The sequence below is a fragment of the Filicampus tigris genome, chromosome 2 (genome assembly GCF_054856515.1).
Source record: "Filicampus tigris isolate MCC_2025a chromosome 2, RoL_Ftig_1.0, whole genome shotgun sequence".
In the NCBI taxonomy this organism is placed as follows: domain Eukaryota; kingdom Metazoa; phylum Chordata; class Actinopteri; order Syngnathiformes; family Syngnathidae; genus Filicampus; species Filicampus tigris.
In genome coordinates, this window is record NC_141218.1 from 34,116,324 (window position 1) to 34,143,279 (window position 26,956).

Genomic DNA, 26,956 nt, shown 5'->3' on the forward strand with positions numbered 1-26,956 from the left:
GTTTACCAAAATCCATGCCACTCAAAATGAAAATGAATGTCATTCCAAGAATGCTACCTGCAGCTTGATAAGATTTCAGTGCATTTATTTTTGTTGTTCTTCAAAATTCCTGTACTTGTCTCCTAATGCTCTTTCAAATTGGAAACTATGACAGTTTTAGTCTGCTAGAAAATCAAGCATGTGTTTTGTGCTAAACTGGAGGGAGAATTAATGCCATTTTTGGGGTCTACTGATCTTTAAACTGCCTAATTTCACTGTCCGTATTACTTCTGGCAGCAAACACACCATTTTTATTTTAAACAATATAGGCTCCTACAGCACACACTGTCAGTAATATGTGGATTTCTCCAAAAACAAAAGTGAAATTTAAAACTTGCACTCTCAGCAGTGAACTCTGTGTATCACTGGCGCGAAGACAAGTCGCAGTAGTAGACATGCCGACCTAAGTAAAACACACACACAAATCGTAGTTTTCGTGGCGCCACAAACCTCCAAAACATGTGCTAGCGCAAACAATGGGCTAACATTATGTAGGTGGCCAGTCAAGTGGAAACACATGGGTTATCGAATAAAGACCATAATTATGCAGAATTCCTCCTAAATAGTGTTTTCTTCATCAGGTCTCCATTCTATGGCCAAGGCATCATGGGTGTTGTCCATCCTGTTTCTGCTGGTGCTCCCAGTGCCATGGGTTGGGCCTGTACCTGCCCAGCACCTCTGTGGCTTTCACCTTGTGGACGCCCTGTACTTTGTATGTGGAGAGAGGGGCTTTTTCCACAATCCCAAACGACTTCACAAGAGAGAGCTGGAACACTTGCTCAGTAAGGCCATGCAAAGTCATCCTTTTGTGGAAGTCTTGACAATAAGTGTGCATTGTTGCCTTTGGCATCTGGTGGGTATGAGAGATTCCTACAACCCTAAAGTTGTAAACTTGGCCGATTTCTACCATTACAGTGTGCAGTTTGCCGTCAAGATATGCCTCCAACTTGAAGAAAAAAAAAGCATTTTCCTAAAGTGTTTTGCCACTTGTGGTGTACGGAGTGCACTAGTGGCAAATTGGACAGCTTAACTGCGTATTGGCTGGCTCCTAGCTATTTCTAGTATTAGCAGCTAATAACTGGAAACCGCTAAAAGTTTAAAATAACTGCAGTGCAGGAAAAAAGAAAAGTAAGATTTGCTAACTTAACCAGAGTCAATAGAAAAACATCTTTGTGGCCAAACTGAAAGATGCGTGAGACAACGGGGATAACCAAATCAAAGACTCATCATTATCTGTATGCCATTCCTAAAATTTATTTACCAGAGCTGGGCATTTTACTACAAATTGAGGGTCCGTCATTCGACAGCAGCAAGGGTACCCTTCCATCGTCTGTCATTCTCCTTTTTTTCTGGGGGGGAAAAAAATAGTACCCGGTCTGCCTCAAATTTTAAACGGGCTTCCGTTTGCGATTCTGACGTAACTTTCGGAATAACCCCCCCGCCCCCACACTTTAACATTGTCCTTCAGGAGCCTTGAGTTAAGGAGCAGATAGTATTTCCAAATATTAATAGAGAAGTTGAAGAGATGATGACAGGCGTTAATAGTTGTATTGGCTGGGATTGTGTGCGGAAGCCCTGCAGTCGAGCGTGAACATATATTCAATTCAAGCCAAACGAAGAGACAACACACTGCATTAAAAGCATGCATCCCCCCGCCCCCAGATCATCATTAGTGAGCAAAGCCTTCACTTCACGCCTCAATTCAAGGCAGTGAAGATACTCATTAACTTATTCGCAAAACAAACGGGTGCTTGGACCTCAAACAATACGGTGATGTTATAAGTTTAGAGGTGACAGCTTTGATAGAATCTATTGGAGTCTCTACTATAGCCCCCACCCCACACCTCCAAAGAGGTTCCTAACAAGACTAAATGGATTGAAGTGATCAGATTACCTAGCCAAGCCATTAAGGCTCCATTAACGTGTGATGAGTCCAAATGCACATATGAGAAATTTGAGGTGCGCACAGCAGATGGACTTAACTCGGTTTTGGAAACTCTTTTTTATCTCTCAGGGTCCCTGTCTAAAAAGGCCAGGCAAGAACAGCGGCTGTGGAGGAAATTTCCTGGAGGCGATGAGTCCAAGGTGAAGAGAGGCATCGTGGAGCAATGCTGTCATAAGCCATGCAGCATTTACCACCTGGAAGGCTACTGCGACTGACCTGCTAACTCCGCATACAGAACCACCTGTGAAAAAAAGGTCCTCAAGTCCATGTTAGGTGATGTACTGGCTGTGTTTGAACGACAGGAAATAAAGCTTCATGACCCCTAACCCAAGGCTCCTCTCTGCAAAGATGTGACTTTCTTCGGAAATGGCAGTATGTTCCAGAAAGATGGGTTTCTAGCATCATTTCAGCCTATGACTGCAATACTACAGTGCCCTCTGCTGGCCAGACACAGACATGGCCAATAGGTTTTTTTTGAACAAGTCAAATGAATTCAATCCAAACCACATTTGAAAGAGTTGAAAAATGTCTTTATTTACAAGATAGAAGAAATATGTGCACTCCAATACCATACACTAAACCGTCGCAGCTTACCTACATGAATAAAAATACCTTTTTTAAAAGGCTCATTAGACTTTTGCTTCTTATGAAAGGAACACTTTGTTAATCATTTCTCATAGACAAGTTTTTGAACATTTCATTTTAAGAAACACAAGTCATCTAACCTCACCTTTACACACAACTGGAATGTTGTTAAAACATTTAAGATTCATACCTGGGAAAAAAGATTTTAAAAATCAGGCATACACACACTCAAGAAGCTCAATCATTGCTGTTCTTGTCTAGTTGAATCTCTTTGTTGTGTGATTTTCTACAAGAGAAAAATTCAGAAGGAAAAAAAAAAAAATCAATAATCATTCATCTGCTTCCCATTTTATATTTAATCTTTGTGAAAGTAGTAGAAGACAAGAACCTTCTTTCAGAGGTGCTGCAGTCTCAGTTTGCCTGTTCTCCTTATCGTGTTGGAAGGCTTTACTGGGTTCAAACCTGCGGCGAGATTCACCCGGGAGCTTTGATTTAAGGTGATTCAGATCACTCTTCTGACGGCTCAACTGGGAGCGAAGCTTCAGCACCTCCTACAAAAACACACGAACACAGAGCCATAGCGAGAGCAAGAAAAAAACCCAAGGGATGGGGAAGTCATTGTACAAACACCAGCTAGTTAGACTCTGTCTTCAAACGGGTATCTCGTTATTTCATTACTAATCAATTAATTTATTACTTCTATACATTGGATAGGTCAGTGACTCTTCAAAGCTTACAACAATATTAATCGTCATTGTCCTGTGACAAACATGTATATCCAATTTTGGGAAATTTTTAATCGTCACGTTAATGCGATGTCTGTAACGGGGAAACACCATTCACGTAAAAATAAGAAAATTAAAAAAAAAATGGCAAAAGTGTTTTTCACGGGACAGCGACCGATATTCTATTGAGGAATAAAGCCGCTGCTTTGTTTTTAAGGAGCACTTGGGACTGGCCTAATACGCAACTGAATGGTGGTCGTGATGGTGGTCCATTAAGAGCTAACTATTTTTTTTTAGGTGTTGCTTGATGAAGAACAATTGAAATTTCTGTCCCGGCACTTCTGTTTTGGCGCCAGCTGCATTGAGTATATTTGTAGTATCCTGGATGAGTTGTGCCAAAGAAGAGATGCGTGCATTGATGTGGCTCAACTTGCTACAGGTGATAATCATGGCCTTCAACCAATTTTGACTGAATCAGCAGCGTCTTTGGTTGCAGCCCAGTAGTGCAATAAATGTTTGCATCAGTTGCTTTAAGAAACAAGAAATCCACCCGATAAAATCAACAGAATTTGGCCAATCAATGTTCCTTAAATACTGGTTATTATCAATAATTCTTTTTCTTGATTGAATAAATGATCACCTGGAAATGAAATGAAAGTTTTTTATATCATTACCACATTGCTACAGGGGTAGCAAAATCAAAATGTACCAATTCAAACGCTATCATTTGCAGTGCTGTCCGACCACCTCTGCTCTACTTGAAAGACACTCCCGCACATCTCACAAACTAATACGCCGCAGTGGAATGGTCTTTCGTCGCTTGTCCCTTGGTTGGCTTGCCAGCTCCATGCAAACCACCAAAAAATTGACTGCTGAATAGCAGTATCATAAGATGATTATTTTTCTTAAATATTGTGAGTTTTTACACTGTATCATGAGCTTTATTCACATTGTAAGGTTCATACCGCGCTAATACCGTATCGTGACGTTTATTGTTATATGCCTTCTCAAAAATGTCATTAATGCTTTTTATTTCGTCTAGGTTAGATTACTGCATTGCACTGTACGCACTGTACACCGTACTATCAGCGTTGACTGCATTTAAAATGCTGCCGGTAGACTGTAGAAGATACTCGTACGATCACATCACAGCAGTTCTTCTTGCCCTTCCCTGGTTACAACAGCGTACATGAATTGATTTGAAGATCTATGTGGTGGCACAGTTGGGGTAATGTGATTTTGGTGGATTTGATAACCCTGACGGCGCCGAGCTACTATTGGGGGGCACGCATGACAAGGTGGTCTCCAATTGCCCACGTCATATGTGCGGCCGACTAGAATATCCGCAAAGTGTCGGCTTGCAGTTTACCGGAATAAACACACTTTGCACATGGCAATCTCTTGAGTCATTTTTTTGCTTTTGCAACGTCAAGCACTGTGACCGCCCTGATCTTAAAGGAAAATGAGGGGAGCCACTTCGATTGGCCGGGAGTTGGTTGTGATCCCTCCCTCGACGGCGCAAACACCCTCTTCCAACTGTGCTACTCAAGCAAAATAGCAAAAGAAAGAAAACTCCCCCCATGCACACACTTGGACTGTGCTTTGCGCTGGACTTGGTCAGGAGACGAAAATAGGGCCCTGTGTTCAGTCCGTGCGGTCGATTAAAACTATAAAACTGAACTTGACACTGTCCAACGCAGGGAGATCCATGCAGATCCTCGCGCACAGGGCCAGGTGGCAATATTTTCTATCACCCTGACCAACCGTGCAGCTACGGAAAGTAGGAATTGGCCTTGAGCCATATAGCTGCCTCAAATCTTGGCCCTTTGATAGAGCGGTTGATGCTCGGCGGTGGAACTGTGCCCGATAAATGCATACGGCCTTAATTATTTTCTTAGGTTAGATCAATGTCCTTTTAGAGTTCTCTTAGAAGCTGAAAGTACATTTTTAATTGTTCTTTTTTGCCATTTTGTTGATGGACGCATACATGTTTTAAATACTGTTCGATTATTGTGACTGCCGTTTCATTGTGGAACTCCTTTTGAAAAGCACAATCGAAATAGCTATTATTAATGTTCGCAGTAGTGAGACCTGACTGGAAAATCAACCAACCGCAGTCGAGGTAGTGTGTTGGAATAGTGTTGCATTACCTGTTTCAGGTTAAAATTCTCATCTTTTAGCTTCATGACATGTTTAATCTTCTGCTTCTGGTTCTGGTGACCCAGCAGTCGAGCATAAGCATCCGCCAGCTTGTTAATCTCCTCCTGGTTTGCTCCATTTTCGTTGAGGAGTGCATTTCGCTCAGCAGCAAAGTAATTCAATTGCTCCTGGCGGTGCCACAAAATACAAATATTTAAAGGGCATTAATGATATCATAGGTCTATTTCTTTGGGAGTGTATTCCCATCTTTTTAATCAACCAAATGCGCCACTGTGTTGTTATTATCAATGTGACTAGCCGTCTACTGTACACATTAGAACAATAACACTAGAGGATGTTTGCATAAATCGGTAGGCATTTAAGTGCTAAACTCCCTCCTGCCAGCTACAGTACATTTGGTTTGGAAGAGACTGACCTGGAAGGGTTTAACCTTAGCAAACAGCTCCTCATACTGTGACCTCCAATCTTCAGTCTCGGAACTTGAAGAGCTTCGAAAGAAAAAAAAATTTTTTTTGACAAGATGTAAATAAATTCATGCATTCATTGAAAATGTGCTCACCTCTTTTCCTGTGCTTCAATGATTTCTTTTTGGAGTTTCTGTCGCTGTTCATCCATCTCCCACTGCAGCGTGACCTTCTCCTGACTCAGCGCCTTGACCTGCTGCAGCAGAGCTTGCCGCTCTTGTTGTTGGTCTTCCATTTTGCACAGCAGACCCTCCGCCTTCTCCTCTGTGAGGGCTGTTTGCGCCTGAAGGTTCACACACTCTTGCTGAATTTCATCCAAGCGATCCTGAAGCTGCCTCTTCTGTGTATCTGCCATCGTTAATGATTGGTCGGAGAGTTCAACTTGAGACATGAGTCGACTCCTTTCCTCACCTACTCTATTGAGCTCAGCCTGCAGTCGGAGAACCTCTGACCTGAGCTGTTGGTGGTCTTTAGTTTCGGCCTCCAGTAATGCCCTTTTCGCCTCAAGCTCTGCTTGGTGTTTCATTTTCTCCTCTTTTTCTTCTAACAGTTGTTTCTTCAAGTTGACATTTTCCTGGCGGACTTCCCCAAGCCGTTTCTTGGCCGTTTGTTCCCGATCGTGAAGCTCGGCAAGTTCCTGCCCTTTTTGCTCTTCAACTTGCCTCAATGCTTCTTCCTTGTCTTTTGCTTGGCTGGCCTCCAAGGCCTGCATCTCCTCAACTTTTTGAGCGAGGCGAGCTTGCACCTCCTGCAAATCTCTGAATCATAAGACAAAAAAAAAAAAATGAAAACAAGGAAAAGGTACTTTTTTTTTTTTTTTTAAACTAATGCATTTGCGAGACAAACCTGGAATTCTTCTCTTTTATTTGGTGCTCCTCCTCTTTTTGTTGAATCACTTTGTCCATCTCCTCTTTCACCTGCTGGGTCACTCTGTCCATCTCTTCTCTCAGTTTTTTATTGCTCTCGTCTGCAGTCCTCAGAGCCTCTTTGGTGCTTCGCCGGACAACAGAATCTTAACCTCTTCGAACATTGCAATGTAACACACAACAGAACATTTGACAACTCACCATTCCAGCTCTATAGACATCTCTCCCATTCTCGTCAATGTGCTTGCGTGCGCCTCTTGTAGTTCTCTCCTGGCGGTCGAATGCTCCTCTTTCAACAATGACAGGTCACTGCTCAAAGGATAGGCTACAATTACTCAAGTATTTCAACCTGTTTAGCCTTATTGTTTTATTTCTGTGGGAAAAAAAAAACTTTTCTGATTTGGAAAATTCTGTAATACTCTTAATAAAATGTTAAATATTTGTGAAAACTTACTGAAGAAATAAAAAAAGGTCATCTTGTGTGCTATACTCGAAACCTGTTATGGGTTTACAAATCCGAATTAAACATTTCAATGGGTGCCCTATAAACAAACAACTAGCCAATTTGTTTGAGCACAAAAATTCAGGGCTTGGTGATAAATCAATATCAATATGAAATATGTATCATGATTAGGGATGGACCGATTATTGGCCGAGCCAATTATCGGCTCCAATATTCAGTGCTTTGATGAATATCTGCATTTTTTAAAAAATCTGATGGCCAATAATAAATCGATTTAAAACTGTGTGAACTTCAAGGGACTATTTATTTAAATTTTTAGTTAACTTTAAGAGAGATTCTTCTGACCCTGAGAACACTCTGCACTTTTCAAATCAAAACAAAGATAAATGAAATTGTAACATTTCTGTCTTTTTTGGAGGACTTTATTTACTGTAGACTATATGGAGCTATTGTTTAAGTTTTTATTTAACTTTTGAAAAAATGTTGATGACCCTTTTGTTATAATTTTATTTTTTGTTCAATAAACATGTTTCAACAAAGGTGAGTTTTATTCATTTATTTTTTACACCAATATTTTCCTTTTTGCTGAAAATATATATCGGCTCCAAATATCGGTTATTGGCCGCTTTGACGACTAATAATAGGTATCGGCCATGGAAAAAAACAAACATCGGTCTATCCCTAATCGTGATAAAGGTGAACAATATCAATAGAAAATACACTGGTCAGAATATATGATAGGAACAAACATCGGGACAAAAACCCCAACCCTGAACTGCAAGGCACTCTGCGTGATTTAGGAGGTTGCGTACGCACGCCAAGCGCAAGTGTGGCTTAACTTTGTTAAAATAAATGACCAGCTGCCTCGGTGCAACTTTTGCAATAAGATTATATCGTGCAAACTAACACGATTAAACACGTCCGGATGGATATATAGTGTAGAAGTAAAGAAGTTCCCTGTCTTTGATGTGCTAACTCTGCTAGCCAGCTCCGACACCCAGCATCAGGGACTGAAGTCAAGTAAAACAATCGAATGTCCCATGGCAAAGAATAAAAAGCTAGAGTAGTTCTAAAACGGTTGGTCAACTGTAACACATGCACAACAAGAGAGTATTATGTTCACTACACTTACATTGTATGAACAATGAATGAAATTTAATGTAACTGTATCAATCATACTGCTTTGGGTTAGCATCTTCCACAAATAGAAAAACAATTTATTGCACTGCAAGAGGAACATGTATATAAACAACATTGCACATTACACTATATTACAGTGTACACAAAAACACTATAAAGTCCTTGAAAAACAATTTTACTCTACCAGATATTTTGAATAGTATTTTTCCTCCGGATAGTTTTTTTTTCATTAGACCTTTATTCCATTTAAAATTTTTTTTTTTTCATTATCAATAGACTGACGATAATGGGAAGAAAATCATCATGATTATTTTGATCGAGATTGAAATCACGATTATTTAAACAATCCATTAATTACAAAACGTAGTATTTATTCAACTAACACTCAACTACTAAAAATGATCATCATAGCCTCATGCCGATTCATCCTTGCACGTTGAGCATTATTGTTTTTGTCAAGTACAAAATGACCATGTAAATATGTGAGATTCAAGCCTCTTCCGTTTTCATTGTGCTACATCCACACTTTTGTTACCTTGCACCTTTTCACACACTGAAGCATTACCCTTATCTTGTTACCATATTTATTTTACCTTATGTTATTTCCACAAGTCTTGGGACTTATTGGGCTAACCTGGGACCTCAGAATTGTATTTCACAGAAATTAGCATTCCGTCTGACCGGTCGTCTATCCGTCTATGACGGATGCCGTTTTGCTGACGTTAGACGGGAAACTTACAAAAACAAAACAAAAAGACATACTGAGTATAGACAGAAGTGGATTTTCGTCCGTCTATGTAATTATAACTAACCTGGTCAAGTCCAAACGGACCTCATAGTCCATTATTGACAGACGTCAATTGACGTTTTGCTGAAGAGACGACCCAGATTGCATTGACTCTATATGTACAGCAGGTGGCGGTATGCACCAAAGAGAGACTCAAGATATTCAAGATGTGCAGCCATGATCCACACCGCTCATCTAAGAAGCAACTAAGTACCAGTAGGTTTGAATACAAAGATAGTTTTACAGAGACGTTCTTGTGAGTCTAGTTTTACATTTCCACTTTTATTTTTGGAAAGAGCACACTTAGAATGAAAACAGCAGAAAGTTGCAAACTCTATTGAACCGTATTAACTCATTCAGTACCAGAACTTGTTCAGACCCTCTATGAAAAGACATGTCATTGGGATAGTATGAGTAACAACTCGCTTTTCATAGATTGGAAAAAAATGCGATTTTGAGGAGTGTTACCTAACTTTTGTGCATGTGTTTCCACGGCTTTTGTGTGTCAATTTTCCTGATTTTAAGGAATATCGCTCGCAGAGTCAAGCTCATTTTCTGTTAGCCTTTGATCCTCCATTAGTGCTAGCGATGTTTTGAAAAAGAAGCAAGTCTTGTATTTAAAATGCACAATGGGCTGTGTAATTCTTTTTGTTGCGTGTTTAGTTTTCCAGTAAACTCCCACTGGGTGCCTAGATAGACCAATAAGACGCTGGCCAACTGACAGACGCTTACCCCCTGTGGCGTCCGGCCATCTGTCGGCACATCACGCTGGAGGAATACACCGCAACGACAGACAGCGACGCTGACCATGAAAGTACCGTCCGCGCATGCATAAAATGTAATACCCTTCCATACCATCGACGGCAGTAGTCACCATTTCTCATGGTTAGAAAAATCCAACCGGAAAGCTGTTGGCCGGGGGCGGATTATAAAAACGTAAACAATGCATTCAGCTCTATTCTTCGCTCACGATGAACTCCCACGCGAATTAAACCATCAAGTTCTTGTCACGGAATTGTGAAATACTTACATTGTCAACCCTCGCTCATGTACTTCTAAGAAGATTAAGGAAGCGGAGGCGTGCTCACTGTTTTTCCGTTATTAAATCTATTGAACAATCCACAAATATAAAAGGACAGAAGACTCTGCATATATGTGCTCGTTATGTTTACACAGTGTAGTTATCTTGGTTACCTTGTTTGTGTCCCCCTGGCTGTTGTTTTTTGTATTGTAAGTTGTATTTCAACAAAAAAAAAAATGTTTTAATTAAAAAAAAAAAAATCAGTTTTTCCGCATTTGTCACTTCCCGTTGGAACTGCGAGCGCTGATTTGCTAGCCAACAGCCAATCAGCCAATGTCACGACTGGCGACGCCATGCGTACCGCCCCCAAGACGCTTACAGACGGGTTACCACACTACGATGGTGGCCACTATGCCAAACAGACGGCGCATTCAGACGCCACGACGCTTCACGACCTCCGACGTCAGTTTGGTCAATCAGGACGTTTAGGGACGGCAGAATCACCTTGGCTACACGCTTGCTTACGCAAACATGGTGCATTCAGGGTATTTTCACAAGGTCGGGAACTTGTAAAAGAAAAGTGCCGTTCTGCACAATCATCGTTTTCTTGGATTACAATGTTTTAAAGATGCTGAGAAGCCAAAATCGAAATCGTGATTACATTTTCGATTAATCGTCCAGTTTGTTTCAAACTAAAAATATGTTAGATTGTAATGGGAGACGTTCACAATGGTTCCATAACTAAGATTATGTATTGTTACTTAGAGAAAATGTCATCAATGATGAAAATGTCCATTCTGTTCTTGATCAGTTTGCTTTGCAGACTGTGTACAGCTACATGATGTTGAGAATATTTCCTGAGCATTTGTCTTCATTAAGGCAATTAGGAGAGAGAAAAGATGGGCCAGCCTGTGGGATGCTAAAGTTATTCATCCTGTGTAACAGATGTGCTGCTCAGCTAGAAGCAGCGGTGTCTACAGCGGCGAATATCAAATAGGCTGAATTCCAGGAATTTAAACCCATGTTGAGTTGAAAAATGTACTTTACTGACATTATGCCTTATAATCGAGAGCATGTCATTTTGACTTTTTAAGCCAAATATTAGCACACACAAAAATGAGTAAACTCTCACGCTATACTAAATAGGGATGCTCAGATCGATCCTGCACCGATCATGATCGGCCAATTTTCGAGAAAAATGACATGATTGAAATATTCGATCAAAGCCTTTTATTGCCGATCAAAACATCTGATCACCCGCAGCTCAAGCTTGGCTGCCGCGAGACGAAATGGCAAAAAAGTTGATTTGTTTAATACGCGACGACGTCCCTCCGTCCAGAAGGATCACTCGCCGCCCTGCACGCAACCGCGCCCGCCCGCGCGAGCTACATTGATTCCAATTGAAACGCGCCGCCAGAAAGGCTCCCTAACTCAGCCGCGCCTCCGCTGCGAGCAGAGGGGAGGGACGCAACACAAGGCTGCGAAGCATGAGCTGCGGGTGATCGGATGTTTTGATCGGCAATAAAAGGCTTTGATCGAATATTCTGACCACCGCAGTTGGTGTGAACGTAGCATTGTCTGCTGTGTGTGTGGCGTTTGCGTCTTGTAATACTGTATATGCCATGAAAATGTACCTCGTCAAACGTTTCAACACAACCAGCTTAAACCGACATTTGAAGAACAAGCAATTGGGAGACTATGGTGAGTTTACGAGGCTCACTGCATTGAATGAAGTCAAGGCGGACACAGCGCAGTATAAGTGGCGTTATTGCCACAGGCATTGTAGGTCACTTGTGGGCAACAGACCCACTATATCATTTTATAATTCACAAAAAGATTACAAATTGATTGACAAATGCACACGAAACCAAGTTCCTGAGTCGTTTCAATTTAGGAACTCATTGAATAGTTTATTCAAGTGAAGCCTGCATATTTTTTCTACTTTGATTATATTCTGAACCAAGCAATGTTTAGGTGGCATGTTATTTATTTGACTTTTTGCATTATTAAGTCTTTTGAGACTGCTGATTATTTTGATCTGTTATAAACTGTGTTACTAAAAGGTGGTCAATTTTAAAGTAAAGTTTTTCAGTTATCTTTGTGACTGAGTAATTGTTGTATTGTGGCGTGAAATTGACGAAATTTACTTATCATAAGATTGGACGGTCAAGTTGCCGTTTGCTTGTATAACATAATTTGGAACAAAGTAATGATTGTTTGACTGGAACTACTTTAGCTGTTTTAATGTTTTGCAGCAGATAGCGCCGCTGTATGCCTAAATTCAGTGACACATTCAACTGGTGCACGTATGCCTGGTTGTCCTGTACATCAACCAACGGGTGATGATAGGCTGATGTCTACGATGATAGGCCGTCTTTATTTTATTTTATTTTTTTATTCCAAGTCATTCACTGGCGTTGACAGGCAGCTACTTTATATGTATGTCAATAGTATAAAACTGGGGGGGACTTGTGAATTAGTTCATGCCATGGGATGATCGGCATTTCCTTGGCAATTGACTGATCGCTCACAATCAACACAATGGGCACCCCTGAGGTACAGTCATTTTCTCAGTAAGTCAGAATTGAGTAGTCATCAAGACCATGGTATAATACTGTGTGCTCCCAAATAAACTTTGTAGCTGCGCAGCTGCTTCCAAGCGCCTTAAAAACAAATCAATCTATACACAGTAGGTTGGACACCCACGGATTCTCCTATTTGCTATTTTTCCCCCCCAATATTTTTTTAATATTTTTTTATCATTTGTTTGTTTTTTTCTCAACCATCCTCCCCCCTCAACCTCAACTTTTGGGGGTTTGGAAAAAATGAATATTCCATAAATATATTACGACCAATCACGGCTGACCTGTTTTATGAAGCTGAGCCGTGATTGGTCATTAACTGAGGAGTGTGCAGTTGTGATGTCATTTCCAGTCGACAGAAGTGACAAAATGGCCGCCCCGTGAGATGGCTAAAAAGGGGCGGATTTTGATGCTTAACTCATATTGCGCCACAATAGCAATATTAATCAGAATGCCATGTTTCAACTAGTTGGGCTTGCTGGGAACATATTCTTCAAAAAAAAAAAGTGTTTGGGTTGATTTCCCCCTTTAATGGGTTGATGTCGGACACTGTTATTATGGGATGCTGGACGGATGTAGTGGCATTTGCTGGTGGCAGCATATACAGTATGAAGCTCACTCATGCTTCAAATTTTGGCTCAAACCTCTCAAAAATCAAAGCTCTACCTAACGGCAGCTTGTAACTCGGAGTTCTCCTAAATTGGTGCCCTTCTAAGTCAAGGTACCAATGTATGTTTCTTAACTCACCGCTCAAAATGTTCCTTGGTTTCACTCAGTTGTCTCTCCAACGCATGAATTTCCTCCAGACTCTGCTCGCTCGCTTCACCTCTTCTTTGCGTTTGTTCCTCCATGAGAGCCAGCTCTCCCAGCACCTCCTCCAGCTCCTCATTCAGCTTACTCCGGCGCTCCTCTGACTCCTGCCTCTCTTGCTCCAGCAGAACAGTCAGACAGTCTACCAGAGCCTGAGGGTGTTAAAACAGGAAAAGAACGAGCTTCACGAAATGCCTTTGTCACTTCCATGAAATTCCATGAAAGCAAATAGAGTGAATGACCCTTTCTTTGGCCAGGTCCTCAGTGAGAGAAGTATGCTCATGCTGGAGCTGATTCTGTGTGCCTTTCTCATCTCGGTTAGTGTCCTTCAGCAATTGGAGCTCTGTGGTCAACTCCTCCAGTCTCCTGGAGCCCTCCTCTTGAATTTTGTCTAAAACAACAACAACAAAAAAGCAACATTTTAATGAATTTTGTTATGGTTGTTTTTACTGATATCGGTGGGTGAGCATTAGAGATAGTCCGATATGCTTTTTTTCAGGGCCGATACCGATTATTAGTAGTCAAAGAGGCCGATAACCGATATTTGGAGCCGATATTCATTTTCAGTGAAAAGGAAAATATTGGCATCAAAATCTAAAGAAAAATTTACTCTTACCTTTGTTGTAATGTCTTTAAGCATGTTTATTGAACAATGTTTCAGGTTAGCATAATGGTGATTTTTTAAAAAAAATCATTATTACAATACGTTTTTGACAGTATACATCTCTATTATAAAATTCTAACAAAAGGTTCAGGGAGCACCCAGGATTGTCAGCAAGTCTGAAAAAGGATAAAGGAAAACGTAAAGAAGAGCTCCATGTAGTTTTCTACAGTAGATCAAAATTTCAAAATGACAGAAATGTTAAACTTTCACATATCTTTGGTTTTATTTCCACAGTTTTAAATTCATTTTTATCGGCCAGCAGAGTTTTAAAAAAGGCAGATGCCGATATTCGTCAAAAAGCCAAACATCGTGTCGGCCCGGCCGATAATCGGTCCATCCCTAGTGAGCATACATACTTTTCTCCTCTGCCAAAAGCAGACACTTCTTTTCAAGATGTGCCACATCTTCAGCCATCTTCCTCTCTGTCCTCTGGAGCACATCCCGTAGCAATCCAAGTTCAGCCTGCTGCTGACCAACTGTTGCTCGGGAGTCCTGGACTTCTTGGTTGATGAACTCCATTTGTGTCTCCAAGTCACTCACTGACTTTTGGGAAGCCTTAAGCTCCAACTCTTGGCTCTTCAACTTGCTCTCCGCTTCTGATAAAGCCTCCTTCGAGGCCTGCATCTCATGCTCATATTTCAGCACATCCTCCTCTTTTTGCCTCAGAGCAACTTCAGTGCTTTCAAGCTTTGTGCTGCATTGCTCCAGCTCCTGCTCGAGGTGTCTGCAGAACATGCAACAGATATCCGTGATCTTTCTTTTATTGAAATCTGACACCTTTTTAGGGAACTATTACACATTTACTCACCTCATGTTCTGCAGCTGGGAGTTAAGGACCATGTCTTGCTGTGTTGCTTCTTCTTTAAGCTTTAAGCGGAGATCCTAAGAAAACGAATCTGTTAAGTGATACCTTGGATGGATCAGTGTGCAAATTTTCAGTTTCATGCCCACCTGAATCTGATCATTGGATGCATCCAGATAGCCCTGCACAACCTTGATTTCCACTTGCAGCTCCCGTATGTCAGCTGGAAAAATAATACAATATGGTAAGGGAGGCAAGAAGTCTGTTCAATCAAATGTGATCTCATGGTAGCCCGTTTAACAATATAATGTACAATCAACCCTTGCTATTCACGGGGGCTTAGGGACCAGACCGGCTCACGAATAGCAAAAATCTGCATATAATTTATGTTTTCCAATGAAAAACGGAGGAGGTTGTGTGTGTGTGTGTCCACCAGTGAACATCCGGGGAACAGATGTTGAGAGAGTCTCAACTTACAAGTACCTGGGTGTTCATCTGAACAATAAACTGGACTGGTGCGACAACACAGACGCCCTCTATAGGAAGAGTCAGAGCAGACTCTTCCTACTCAGGAGACTGAGGTCTTTTGGGGTTCAGGGGACACTCCTCAGGAACTTTTATGACTCGGTGGTTGCATCGGTCATCTTCCAGGGAGCGGTCACCTGGGCAGGCGGCGTCTCGGCCCGGGACAAGAAGCGGCTGGACAAACTGGTCAAGAGGGCCGGCTCTGTCCTGGGCTGCTCCCTGGACTCTGTGGACTCGGTGGGGGACAGGAGGATGTTGGCCAAGCTGTCATCAATGCTGGGCAACCCGGACCACCCCCTCCAGGGCACCCTAACAGCACTCCACAGCACCTTCAGTGACAGACTGTTACACCCTCGCTGTGCTAAGGAGAGATTCCGCCGTTCCTTCTTGCCTGCTGCTGTCAGACTCTTTAACAAGAACATTGTGTAGTCTCTACAAACTGGCGGTCATTAGTGCAATTGTGCAGTCCTGCACCTGAGCTCGTATCGTGCAATACCCAATATTCCCCACTACTGTAATACCGTGCAATACTCAACATTCCCCACTACTGTTAGTCTAGTTTTATTTTTATCCAATGCTGTTCCTTACATTTCACTACAGCACTGCAGCACTGTCACTTAGAGTATTTTTTCCTCTGTACTATGTACAGGCCGAAATGAGTGTTCCTCATATTTTTTATGTAGATGTAGGTTGGTGTGTATACACATGTGTATATACAGATGTTACTGCGTATATCTACATAGGTTTGATTCTAAATGTTTGCCGTCAATGTTATACATTAATGGCCACATTATGCCGCCGCCCCTGTGTGACCTATATCTTTGCTACTGTAACAATGAAAATTTCCCCACTGTGGGATCAATAAAGGCATTCTTATTCTTATTCTTACAAATGTGGGGGTTGACTGTATTAATAGACAGAAATGCAATGCAAAGTAACAAGTGTTAGGAATACCATTAAAGTGTTGGTTGGGCCAGGATGGCCATGTTTTCACTAACAAGTTCATTTTATATATTTTTTGATAGGGAAAATGAAAAGAGTTGTCATTTTCTATTTTATCAATAAATTTGGGAGAAATTAGGAAGTAAGTGACTCCATGAATAACGCCTCTTGTTAATGAGGCAAATGGCCGCGCCCCCTACCATTCTATCCTTGTTCGGTCGTAGTCACTGGAAACTCTCCATTGGAATTCATTGTACTTTCATTGCTTATAACGTCCAAAAACGGCGATTAATTGGCACCAAAATGTATGTGGACATTCCTACTAATGACCACTTCAACATATCAAAAGGATTAACCTCTCCGTGGTTGATTTTAGTACTGATGTCATTTTTACATGCAAGCCTATTATATAAGTGCCAATGTTAAGCTCACCCAAGTCTCCCTTTAAAGAGCGACAGCTTGTGATGCATTTCTAATACTTCTCTCAAAAATAAGTAGAGTGCGATTTATTTTGTTCACAATTTTGTATACTATGACAAGGCATTCAACTAGCTGGGAGCGGACTATAAAGAAGAGTAGACGCACACATGCACACCCCCCCCACACACACACACACACAAAGAAGCATTACGTTGAGTCATTAATAATCAAATGAATCAAATGAACGGTGCAAATGTATTGTCAATATCAACAATGGCTGACATGAAATGCAGTCAAATAGGTCAGGAATATGGCACGTAATGTAACAGTGAATAAATATATTTACATACATTGACATGTATACATTGTGCTTATATAAACATATAAATGCAGGCATTGATCTCAGTATTTTAAAAAATGTCATTCTTAAAATCTGAATGGGCTAATTCTGTGTCCAAAAAGCACAGACGTTATACAGCTGCATATCTGGCCATGAAAATGATCATAACCTGCTCACTACTGCATTACAGTCGATGTCACACTAAAGGCTGTATAAACCTCTGTGTACATCTTCTAATAGGGACATTTAAAATAAATAAATAAATGGAAACTTGTTTTCTTATAATTTACATGTAGTCTATAAATAATCAAGTGTTGAAAGAAAAAGTTTAATATATTTATCGCACTCCCCCACAGGTGTGCACATGTTCACAAGTGTTTAGCACTGTTTAAAATGTTACTTTCTTATCAAGCATATCCTAATATTTTGAATTAACCCATTTTTTTTAATTTCATTTTTTTTTGTCAGTTTTAATTTTTCTGGTTGTGCTGATTTTAGATTTTTGTCAAGGTACCGTACATACACCTCAAAAGCAGCTTTGTGTTTGTCATATATATTTTTTTCTTTCTAAAGAAAAACACATTAGGTTAGCCCATGAATCAGTGCTCGTTAGCATGCTTTACCTGCCATTATTGTAAATTCATAGGTTTGATATGAATATATTGGTTAAAAATAGTAGTAGTAACGTAAAGTGAAGTAAAAACTTCATGGAATTAAAAAAACAGAAGTTCATACAATTTAATCCCCCCAAAATATCCCCTCTCTCGTTCTCTCTCTCTAAAGTTGTCACTTCATCCACACTGTCAGACTAGAAAGGTTGTGTGTAGTTATTCCTGTCAGTATAGCGATATACTATTGGTTTGTTTATCCTGAAAATAGTTAGACGAGATACTACTGCTGCGTGGTACCACTCTGCCAACAAAAAACAGAGCTTCGCGAGCTTTAAGAGGGGAACGATATGGCAACAACCCACAAACTCCTGCTGAAAAGCAGTTTACTGTGGAGGATTCATTCAGAAAGCAATGTATGATAAGTAATGATAATGTATGTAAAGAAAGCATGTACAGTGTATGATTAAAAAAAAAGAAAAAAGGGGGGCATGATGGTGAGTGACCAGGTTAACATTGCACATAGCTGAAAATATGGCACCTGCACAGTGAAGAAGACTAGGTTTCTCCTCTTGCTGACAACTGTAGACCGCAGGTACTGTATGTGATACGTTGCCACATGTACTGTATATTGCTGAAAGTGCCTCATCTCATTTGTACAACAGTACTCAGGAGAAAATCAGCAGAGTTGGAGGGTGTGACAAGCACAGACCTGAGGTCCTCACAGGTCTACATACAGCATAAAATTAAAGACGCATATATCAAAATAAAAGATTTTTCCAAGACTTTTTAAGGTATTGTTTTTCAAATTCAGCAATTCAATCATTTTAAGACTAAAGGTCACGCGGGAACCCTGCAATAATATAGAGGTGCAAGGATTAATCAACAACCAATGGATTATGAAATTAATTTATATTTATTCTTGGAGTATCAATTAATCATTTAGGCCATATATGTCAAAGTCAAGGCCCGCGAGAAGGTTTTCTACGGCCCCACGGATGATATTGATTTATTATTAGAACCGGCCCGCGGACCGCAGCAAGATGGTGTGAGTAACAGATGTAATCGGGTCCTTCACGCCTGCCGATGACGTCACGCTTTACAATATACAGTACGACAACAGTTCAGTCAAAAAAGCGCAACGGCTCTCCTCTTCGTCATCCGCTCGCTCGCATCCCCTTCCATCCAGCAAGCCGCGCGATGCATTCGTTAACCTCGGAAAAACACAACTCGGCAAAATTTAAAGGTCAGGGTGCAAACATTGAAAACTTTTCTGTAGCCCTCTAGAACCCCCTTTGCAATGCATAATCTCGCGCCCCCTCATCTTTGGTCGAGATGTGACGTCACAGTAACCGGAGGATTCAGTGACTAGTAATCATTAACGGTCTACTAACGCCCCCTTCTGTTGGCTCGTGTGTTTCAAAATCCTCTCATTCCAAAACATCGCTCGCCATTGAATGTGCTGTGTTTGTAGCGCATAGAAATTGTACAGTCTATGGTGTAGCAGGCGGTTTAGCTACATCTACGTCACTTCCGGTGGCTAGAGCCACAATTCCTCAAACTTGCATGAGGTTCGGAAACACTCGGAATGACTAAGTAAAACCTATTTTCTAATTGATCTGTGGTTGACAACTTGCAGGAAGTGACTTGTATGTATTATAGAACCTATTACCAATGAGAATATGAATATTAACAGACTCTGAAAAATGTTTGCACCCTGACCTATATACCCGACCACAAGACTGATAACCCAATTTGGTACACTATTTCTGTAATATATTCCTTTGCATCTATGTTTGCCACCATTTGGCTGTTACGTTTGCAAAATAAAAAATAAAATAACGAACATTACAGCTATTTTTACGAAGATCGTCCTTCGGTCGTCTACATGCCGACTGAAGACGTCACGTCACTGTTTTGTGGCTTTCAGAATCGGATTGTGGTGAAAAGTTATTCGGAGCAAAACACGTTTTATTAAGAAATACTTCACATTATGTACATTCAATTCATACAATCTTGCAGCCCGAGTGGACCACAAAATTTGCAAAAGTAGCAGTAATGTACTTTATTTTATTTTTTATTTAGTAACTCAGAACATACAAACACAACAGCCATGGAGGTGACAAACATAGAGGCAAAGAAATATATATATATATATATATATATATATATATATAAATTATATAAATATAAATAAATATAATATAAATTATTTATATATATATATAAAAAAATATATATATGTATATATATTTAAAAATATATATATATATATATACACATGTAAATATATTTTAAAAAAAATATATATATATATGTATATATATTTAAAAAAAAATATATATATATATGTATATATATTTAAAAAAAAAAATATATATATATATGTATATATATTTAAAAAAAAAAATATATATATATATATATATATATATATATATATATATATATATATATATATATATATATATATATATATATATATATATATATATACACACACACACACATTTTTTTTAACATTAACAAACCAAACACAGTTATTAACACATAGATAATACACAGAGAAAAGAAAAAAGAAGAGCCAGGGGGATTTTAAACAAAAATTCTAAATGCATATACATAAAGCAACAGTCTTAATCGCTTTCATATTTTTACGATCCAGAATAGAATTTGTATACTGTCTGGTTTCTGCCTCGAAAATTCCGGAGAGGTTTTGTGTGACTAAATTTGGATTTGTGGATATGGAATTTTAGGCAAAGAAATATATTAATGAAATATATCACGAAGCGTGACGTGATCAGCAGGCGCGAAGGACCCGAACCAATTTGGACATTTAAAAAATTTTCAATGAACGTTCGATCAGTCTGGCCATCGGCTTGTAGCTAAATTTTTTATTTGGCCCTCCGTCCATTTGACTTTGACACCCCTGATTTAGGCTATGCTCACACCGCAGGCAAATGCGACCGAGATTGGATTTTTTTGCCCATATACGACCTGTATCTGATTTTTTATGACAGTCTGAATGGCTCCATTCAATGGGCCACTTTCATATGTGGTCCTAGATTGGATACGTATCAGATTTTGCAATGCGACCATCAGACCGCAGTCTGAACCATCAGGTCGCATATATCAGACACACATCATCCGGATCCCAAAATGAGCTCCGCACGGGGACAGTGCTGGCAACGGAGAGATTGAATCTGCAAAATTGTTTTGAGTAACAGTATTGACTTAATATTTGAATTTAATTTAATCCCACTTGAAACATGAAGCATAAAGTGGACATTTAGATGATAGTAGTAATTCAGCCACGGATCAGATCAATTCATTTTTTTACGTGCGGTTATCACGTGACATCTCGATGGAATGAGATCGAAAAGCGTCACCTCATCATTTCCCCCAAATACTGTAATTTTACCTCCTACCGAATCGCTTCACTGTATAAATGCCCTAAGACATCTACTTCCGTAAACACTAAGTTGTGAGTGACGTCATTGCTTCTTCTGCGCATGCAGGCCACTTTCGGGCGCATATGTTCACAAACGAAAGAGACTCAGGTCGCACTTATAATGCGATATGAACGCTTAAACACACACACACACACAAAAATAAATAAATAAAAGAAAAATTGATTTTTTTCAAAAAAATCTGAATTGAGCAAGGGCGTGGTCGACTGGTTAGCACGTCCGCCCCACAGTTCAGAGGGCGTGGGTTCGATCCCGGCCCCGGCCTCCCTGTGTGGAGTTTGCATGTTCTCCCCGTGCATGCATGGGCTTTCTCCGGGTACTCCGGTTTCCACCCACATTCCAAAAACATGCATGGTAAGTTGATTGGACTCTCTAAATTGCCCCTAGGTGTGATTGTGAGTGTGTGTGATTGTTTGTCTCTGTGTTGTCTGATGAATGTACATAGGCTTCAAAATTGTGATCTAGCCTGGAGCCTTCATTAGGGTACAACTCACCATGTAACCTGTCATTCTGTTGTTCCAACTCTTCATTTTGATTTTTCATCACTTGATGGAGGTCCTCTGTGTAAGACAAAACTAACATTGAATGAACATACCTAACATTTGAGGAAAACAAGGTGGTCTGTTGCTGTTCATCCTTACCCAAGTCATTATTCCTGTCTGTTAAAGCGTTGACAGTATCCTTGCTAGTTCTGAGATCTGTTTCTAAAACCTTGAGGTGACCATTGGAGCTGAGCTGTAGAACACTTAGCTCCTGCACTCAACACACATTCAGTATACATCTGAACATTTGTCTGACAAATGAAACTGTGATCATCAGCTTTGAATATCTGATGTAACATTTTGCTGTATTGAGGGTAATAAAGTATGGTAAAGAACTCTGTTGTAATGAGGGGAGTGGCTATACCAAATGCCCACCTTATTTTTGCTGTCCAATTGGTTCCTGGCTTCCATCAGCTCCATTGTAAGTGAATTGATCCTCTTTTTTGTTGTGTCGGCTGAAACCTGGGAATAAACTAAGTTTCATCAGGAATTGTATGCCTTTATCTGACTTTAACAAAGCAGATAGAAGCCAAATATGGGTCAAATGTTTGTATGTACTACTTGTCTTGAACACTGTGTGGCACTGTCACTAAGAGTATATAAGAAAGGCGAAAGAAACAGTGTACAGGTGTGGACTGGGAAGGGCATACAGGTTTTTGACGGCTTCGTGCGGCGGAATTTATGCTTATAGATGCTATGTGTTTTATGGAGGTTTTAATGCTTGGAAAGTGACAAATAAGTTACATATTTTAGTAAATGGCTTATGGACTCTCTATTGACGGACACAATCACATATCAAGCAAACAGGCCGCCAGCACGTCAGACCAAGCCAAACCAGCAACACTTCACTAGCCCAGTATCAGACTGGCTATTATAGCAACCTTAATTAAATGAACATCACGATCCAATAGGTGAACAATGTCTAGGAGCATTATTAACACTCAAGCACTTTAAAGTGGAAATCAACCAAAACTTTTTTTTTTTTTTTCAAGAATATGTTCCCAGCTGAAAATGACATCACAGATGCTCAGGGTTCACGACCAATCACGGCTCAGCTTCCGAAAACAGGTCAGCCGTGATTGGTCGTTACCCTCAGCCCTGAGTAGTTATAATGTCATTTTCAGTCGACAGAAGTGACAAAATGGCCACCCACTCAGATGGCTAAAAACGGGTGGATTTTGCTGCTTAACTCATATTCCACAAACGCAATATTTATCAGAATGCCTTGTTTCAACTAGTGGGCTTGCATAGAACATATTCTTGAAAAAAAACATGTTTGGGTTGACTTCCCCTTTAAACAAATATATCAAAGATTGTAAGGGATTACAATTAGATACAGAAGACACCACAATATACCTGCTTATTTTTGAGCTCTAAAACCTAAACTGCTGTACACTCTAATTTAATGACAGGTGAAAACAACAGAGTCTGTAGGCAGAACAAACCTTGTTTTTTAAGAACTCATTGACTTTCTTTAGCTCAGCTTTCTGTCTTTCAAGGGTGGTAACGTTAGCAGTGAGAGCGGTCTTTTCCCTGACTGCCGCCAACAGCTTGGCTTCAACCTTTTTGAGGTCCTCCCCAAGGGAGAACAATCGTCGATCCTGCTCCCCTCTCTGCTGGACCAGTAAACGGATCTACAAGGGGGAAAATCAATATTACTACACATGAATCTCAGCTACGGAGAGTTGCAGAATAGCCTTGTTTTTTTTTTATTGTTGAAGTTGGTTAGTTTGAACTCTGGTTGTTATTGCATTGCCGAAATATTAGTTGAAAAAGGTGCACCTCTTTCTCCAATAATCGACATTGTTTCATTTCCAGGGTCATGGAATGCTCTCTCTTTTTTGTACTTGACACCTCAACCTGTAAGATACATTTAAAATGGCAAGGAAATTGTATGGCCCCAAATCAATCTATATCATATACTTTTATAATACAACAACATCCTCATGTCAACTGTAACTTACCATCCCATCAACTGATACTGTTCTTCTGACTGGAGACATCAGTGTAATTCTGGAGGGTGATGATGGGGGCACTGAACAGACAGCTGAAGAAAACAACTACGTTACACACCATTTCATTAGTTCAGTGTAGTAATGTGTCTGAAAACATGTTACCAACCTCCCTTAGCATCTTGGAACCGATTCGATTTCTCAAAGGATGCAGGTCCCTTTGGTTCTTCGGGTTTGATGTCATAGATGCCCGGTGCAGGGGCGCAACCTTAGGTAAAACAAAATTTTCATTACCCACAACACTTCTTGGGTGGTAAAGTTACAGCATCATTGTACTTTTTGGATATGGGTCATTCCAGAACTGGGGGACATTTTCTATCCATCAATCATGCCTCACATATGCACTCTTTAGTGTGGTAAAAGGAACGAAGGCATGATCAATATCACATCTATGTATTTATTTCATGTACAGGGTTCTACATTCAAAATTGAGAGGCGGCTCTCCGGCTAATTGTGTGTCCGGGAGGGGGAAAAACAAAATCAGAGCATAATAAAAATATGAAGTTCAGCCTTGTGTATGAAATACATTTTGTCATAAAATGCCATTTTTCCTCTTGTCAAAATGATCTACCTTTTTGATCAAATGAAAAAAAAACTGCATCTAGCAGCAACAGTGCATATATGGCCTGCAAGTAGGTGTAAACTTCAAAATGTTAAAATATTGCATGAATACTGCAAATGTACATGACTGTTTGTAGCTTCAAGATACATGTGCAAAAACATAATTTCAAAATGTTTAATGTACAGTACAGGCCAAAGGTTTGGACACACCTCATTCTTTTCATGACTGTTTACATTGTAGATACTCACTGAACGCATCAAAACTATGAATGAACACATGTGGAGTTATGTAGTTTGAAAAAAACAAAAAACAAAGGTGAAATACCTGAAAACCTGTTTTGAACCCAATCAAGATGGTTTGGAGTGAGCTGGACCGCAGAGTGAAGGCAAAGGCGCGAACAAGGGCTAAACACCTCTGGGAACTCCTTCAAGACTGTTGGAAAACCTTTTCAGACTAACTCTTGAAGTTGGAAAACCATTTCAGACTAATTCTTGAAGCTGAAAAACCAGCCTGAAGCTGAATGAATCGAGAGAATGCCAAGAGTGTGCAAAGCAGTAATCAGAGCTAAGGGTGGCTATTTTGAAGAAACCGAAATATAAAACATGTTTCCAGTTATTTCACCTTTTTGTAAAGTACAAAACTCGTGTCTTCAGTGAGAATCTACAATGTAAATAGACATAAAAATAATATAATAGAAATAAAGAAAACGCCTTGAATGAGAAGTGTGTCCAAACTTTTGGCGTGTACTGTATGTTATACAAACTATATGGTTCATTACTTGTTTTACTTTGTAAACAAACACATACAGTATATATAAATACATATACAGTAACAGTATACATACGTACAGGGTTTTCTAATATCCCTGAGCCTTCCGACGCAATGGACAAACACTTTGCACCTTTAGTACACTGGCATGATAGTTGCTGGAAATGGGCCTCTATACACCTATGTAGATGTTGCACCAAAAACCTGACATTTGCAGCTAGAATTGTCATTTACCACATTAATAACGTATAGAGTGTATTCCTGATTAGTTTAAAGTTATCTTTATTGAAAAAAACTATATCTCTTGGTGACCCCAAACCTTTGAACGATAGTGTATGTATGTACGTACGTATGTATGTATATATGTACGTACGTATGTATGTATATATGTACGTACGTATGTATGTATATATGTACGTACGTATGTATGTATGTATATATGTACGTACGTATGTATGTATATATGTACGTACGTATGTATGTATGTATATATGTACGTACGTATGTATGTATGTATATATGTACGTACGTGTGTATGTATATATATACGTACGTATATATATATATACGTACGTGTGTATATATATATATATATACGTACGTATATATATATATATATATACGTACGTGTATATATATATATATATACGTACGTGTATATATATATACGTACGTGTATATATATATCCGTACGTATATATATATATATATACACACGTACGTGTATATATATATATATATACGTACGTGTATATATATATACGTACGTGTATATATATATCCGTACGTATATATATATATATACACACGTACGTGTATATATATATACGTACGTGTGTATATATATATATATATATATATATATATATATATATATATATATATATATATATATATATATATATACGTACGTGTATATATATATATATATATATATATATATATATATATATATATACGTACGTGTGTATATATATATATATATATATATATATATATATATATATATATATATATATATATATATATATATATATATATACGTACGTGTATATATATATATATATATATATATATATATATATATATACGTACGTGTGTATATATATATATATATATATATATATATATATATATATATATATATATATATATATATATATATATATATGAATGATCCGTTTCTCTAAAAAGTCTAAATTGTCCTTCAATTTTGAAATAAACTACTGCATAAACACAATGCTGTGTGCGTTATGCTAGTATGTGTCTGCTGCAAACCCGCATCGTAAAAAAATATGTACAGTGCGGGCTTTGGCCGAGTTCAAACACGCCGCTCGATTTTACTTACCAACAGCTTCGTTGAACCTTTTCAAAGGAGCTCTTGAGAAAGACATTTCGATTCCAAAGTTTTGGATTGTTTTTCCCTAGTCGTGCCCAAAAAATGCTACAGCGTAGCTCCCAATTCCAGCAGTAAACAGCTACCGACGTTTCAGCGCTGAAATTTCAAATTTACGTCATGTACGCATTTCCGGGTGTGTGACCAATGAACGTTGGTTGAGTATATGGTGACGTCACGCAAGCGATGCTCAATATTTTAGTGTTTTAACTCTTTAAGTTCCATACAGTACAGTATTAAAATGCATATTGTTCACCAATATTTAATTGTGCAGACCGATAACAGCAAAAAAGATAAAACACTGACCATTTAAAGCAG

General features: G+C 39.3%; 2 protein-coding genes across 7 annotated transcripts in view; one reads left to right on the forward strand and one right to left on the reverse strand.

Annotated features, from left to right (window-relative positions):
- The window catches only part of LOC147152102 (insulin-like), a 70,037-nt gene extending 67,727 nt beyond the window's left edge, over positions 1 to 2,310 (forward strand). For all 4 annotated transcript variants that reach the window (XM_086023745.1, XM_086023747.1, XM_086023746.1 and 1 more), the window contains 2 exons: positions 621 to 821; positions 2,054 to 2,310. In XM_086023745.1, the coding sequence (XP_085879871.1) occupies positions 632 to 821; positions 2,054 to 2,199 (336 nt within the window). In that variant the 5' untranslated portion in view covers positions 621 to 631 and the 3' untranslated portion in view covers positions 2,200 to 2,310. The remainder of the gene's footprint in view (positions 1 to 620; positions 822 to 2,053) is intronic.
- A 184-nt stretch (positions 2,311 to 2,494) lies between these two features.
- On the reverse strand, positions 2,495 to 26,743 carry hmmr (hyaluronan-mediated motility receptor (RHAMM)). Of its 3 annotated transcripts, XM_086023743.1 has the most exons (21): positions 26,591 to 26,743; positions 24,022 to 24,120; positions 23,865 to 23,947; positions 23,683 to 23,760; positions 23,346 to 23,534; positions 22,276 to 22,362; positions 22,000 to 22,111; positions 21,853 to 21,933; positions 15,203 to 15,276; positions 15,060 to 15,133; positions 14,608 to 14,975; positions 13,830 to 13,978; positions 13,525 to 13,739; positions 6,986 to 7,093; positions 6,765 to 6,911; positions 6,330 to 6,676; positions 6,014 to 6,266; positions 5,870 to 5,942; positions 5,445 to 5,621; positions 2,958 to 3,120; positions 2,495 to 2,855 (listed from the first exon to the last, which is right to left on the reverse strand). In XM_086023743.1, exons 1-21 carry the CDS (start codon positions 26,634 to 26,636, stop codon positions 2,827 to 2,829), a joined length of 2,952 nt encoding a protein of 983 aa, XP_085879869.1. In that variant the 5' UTR covers positions 26,637 to 26,743; the 3' UTR covers positions 2,495 to 2,826. The 3 variants fall into 3 exon arrangements, with proteins under 3 accessions (XP_085879869.1, XP_085879867.1, XP_085879866.1); XM_086023741.1 differs by having other exon boundaries at positions 6,014 to 6,676; positions 21,853 to 21,918; XM_086023740.1 differs by having other exon boundaries at positions 6,014 to 6,676.
- Positions 26,744 to 26,956: the final 213 nt, after the last annotated feature.

Bases quoted from the DNA above. Each gene is read 5' to 3' on its own strand.
- hmmr (XM_086023740.1), bottom strand. From the start codon at position 26,636: ATGTCTTTCTCAAGAGCTCCTTTGAAAAGGTTCAACGAAGCTGTTG. The intron at 22,363-23,345 runs GTTTGTTCTGCC...GTTTATTCCCAG, and splicing joins ATGAGTTCTTAAAAAACAAG to GTTTCAGCCGACACAACAAA. The intron at 15,134-15,202 runs GTGGGCATGAAA...TCGTTTTCTTAG, and splicing joins CATCCAATGATCAGATTCAG to GATCTCCGCTTAAAGCTTAA.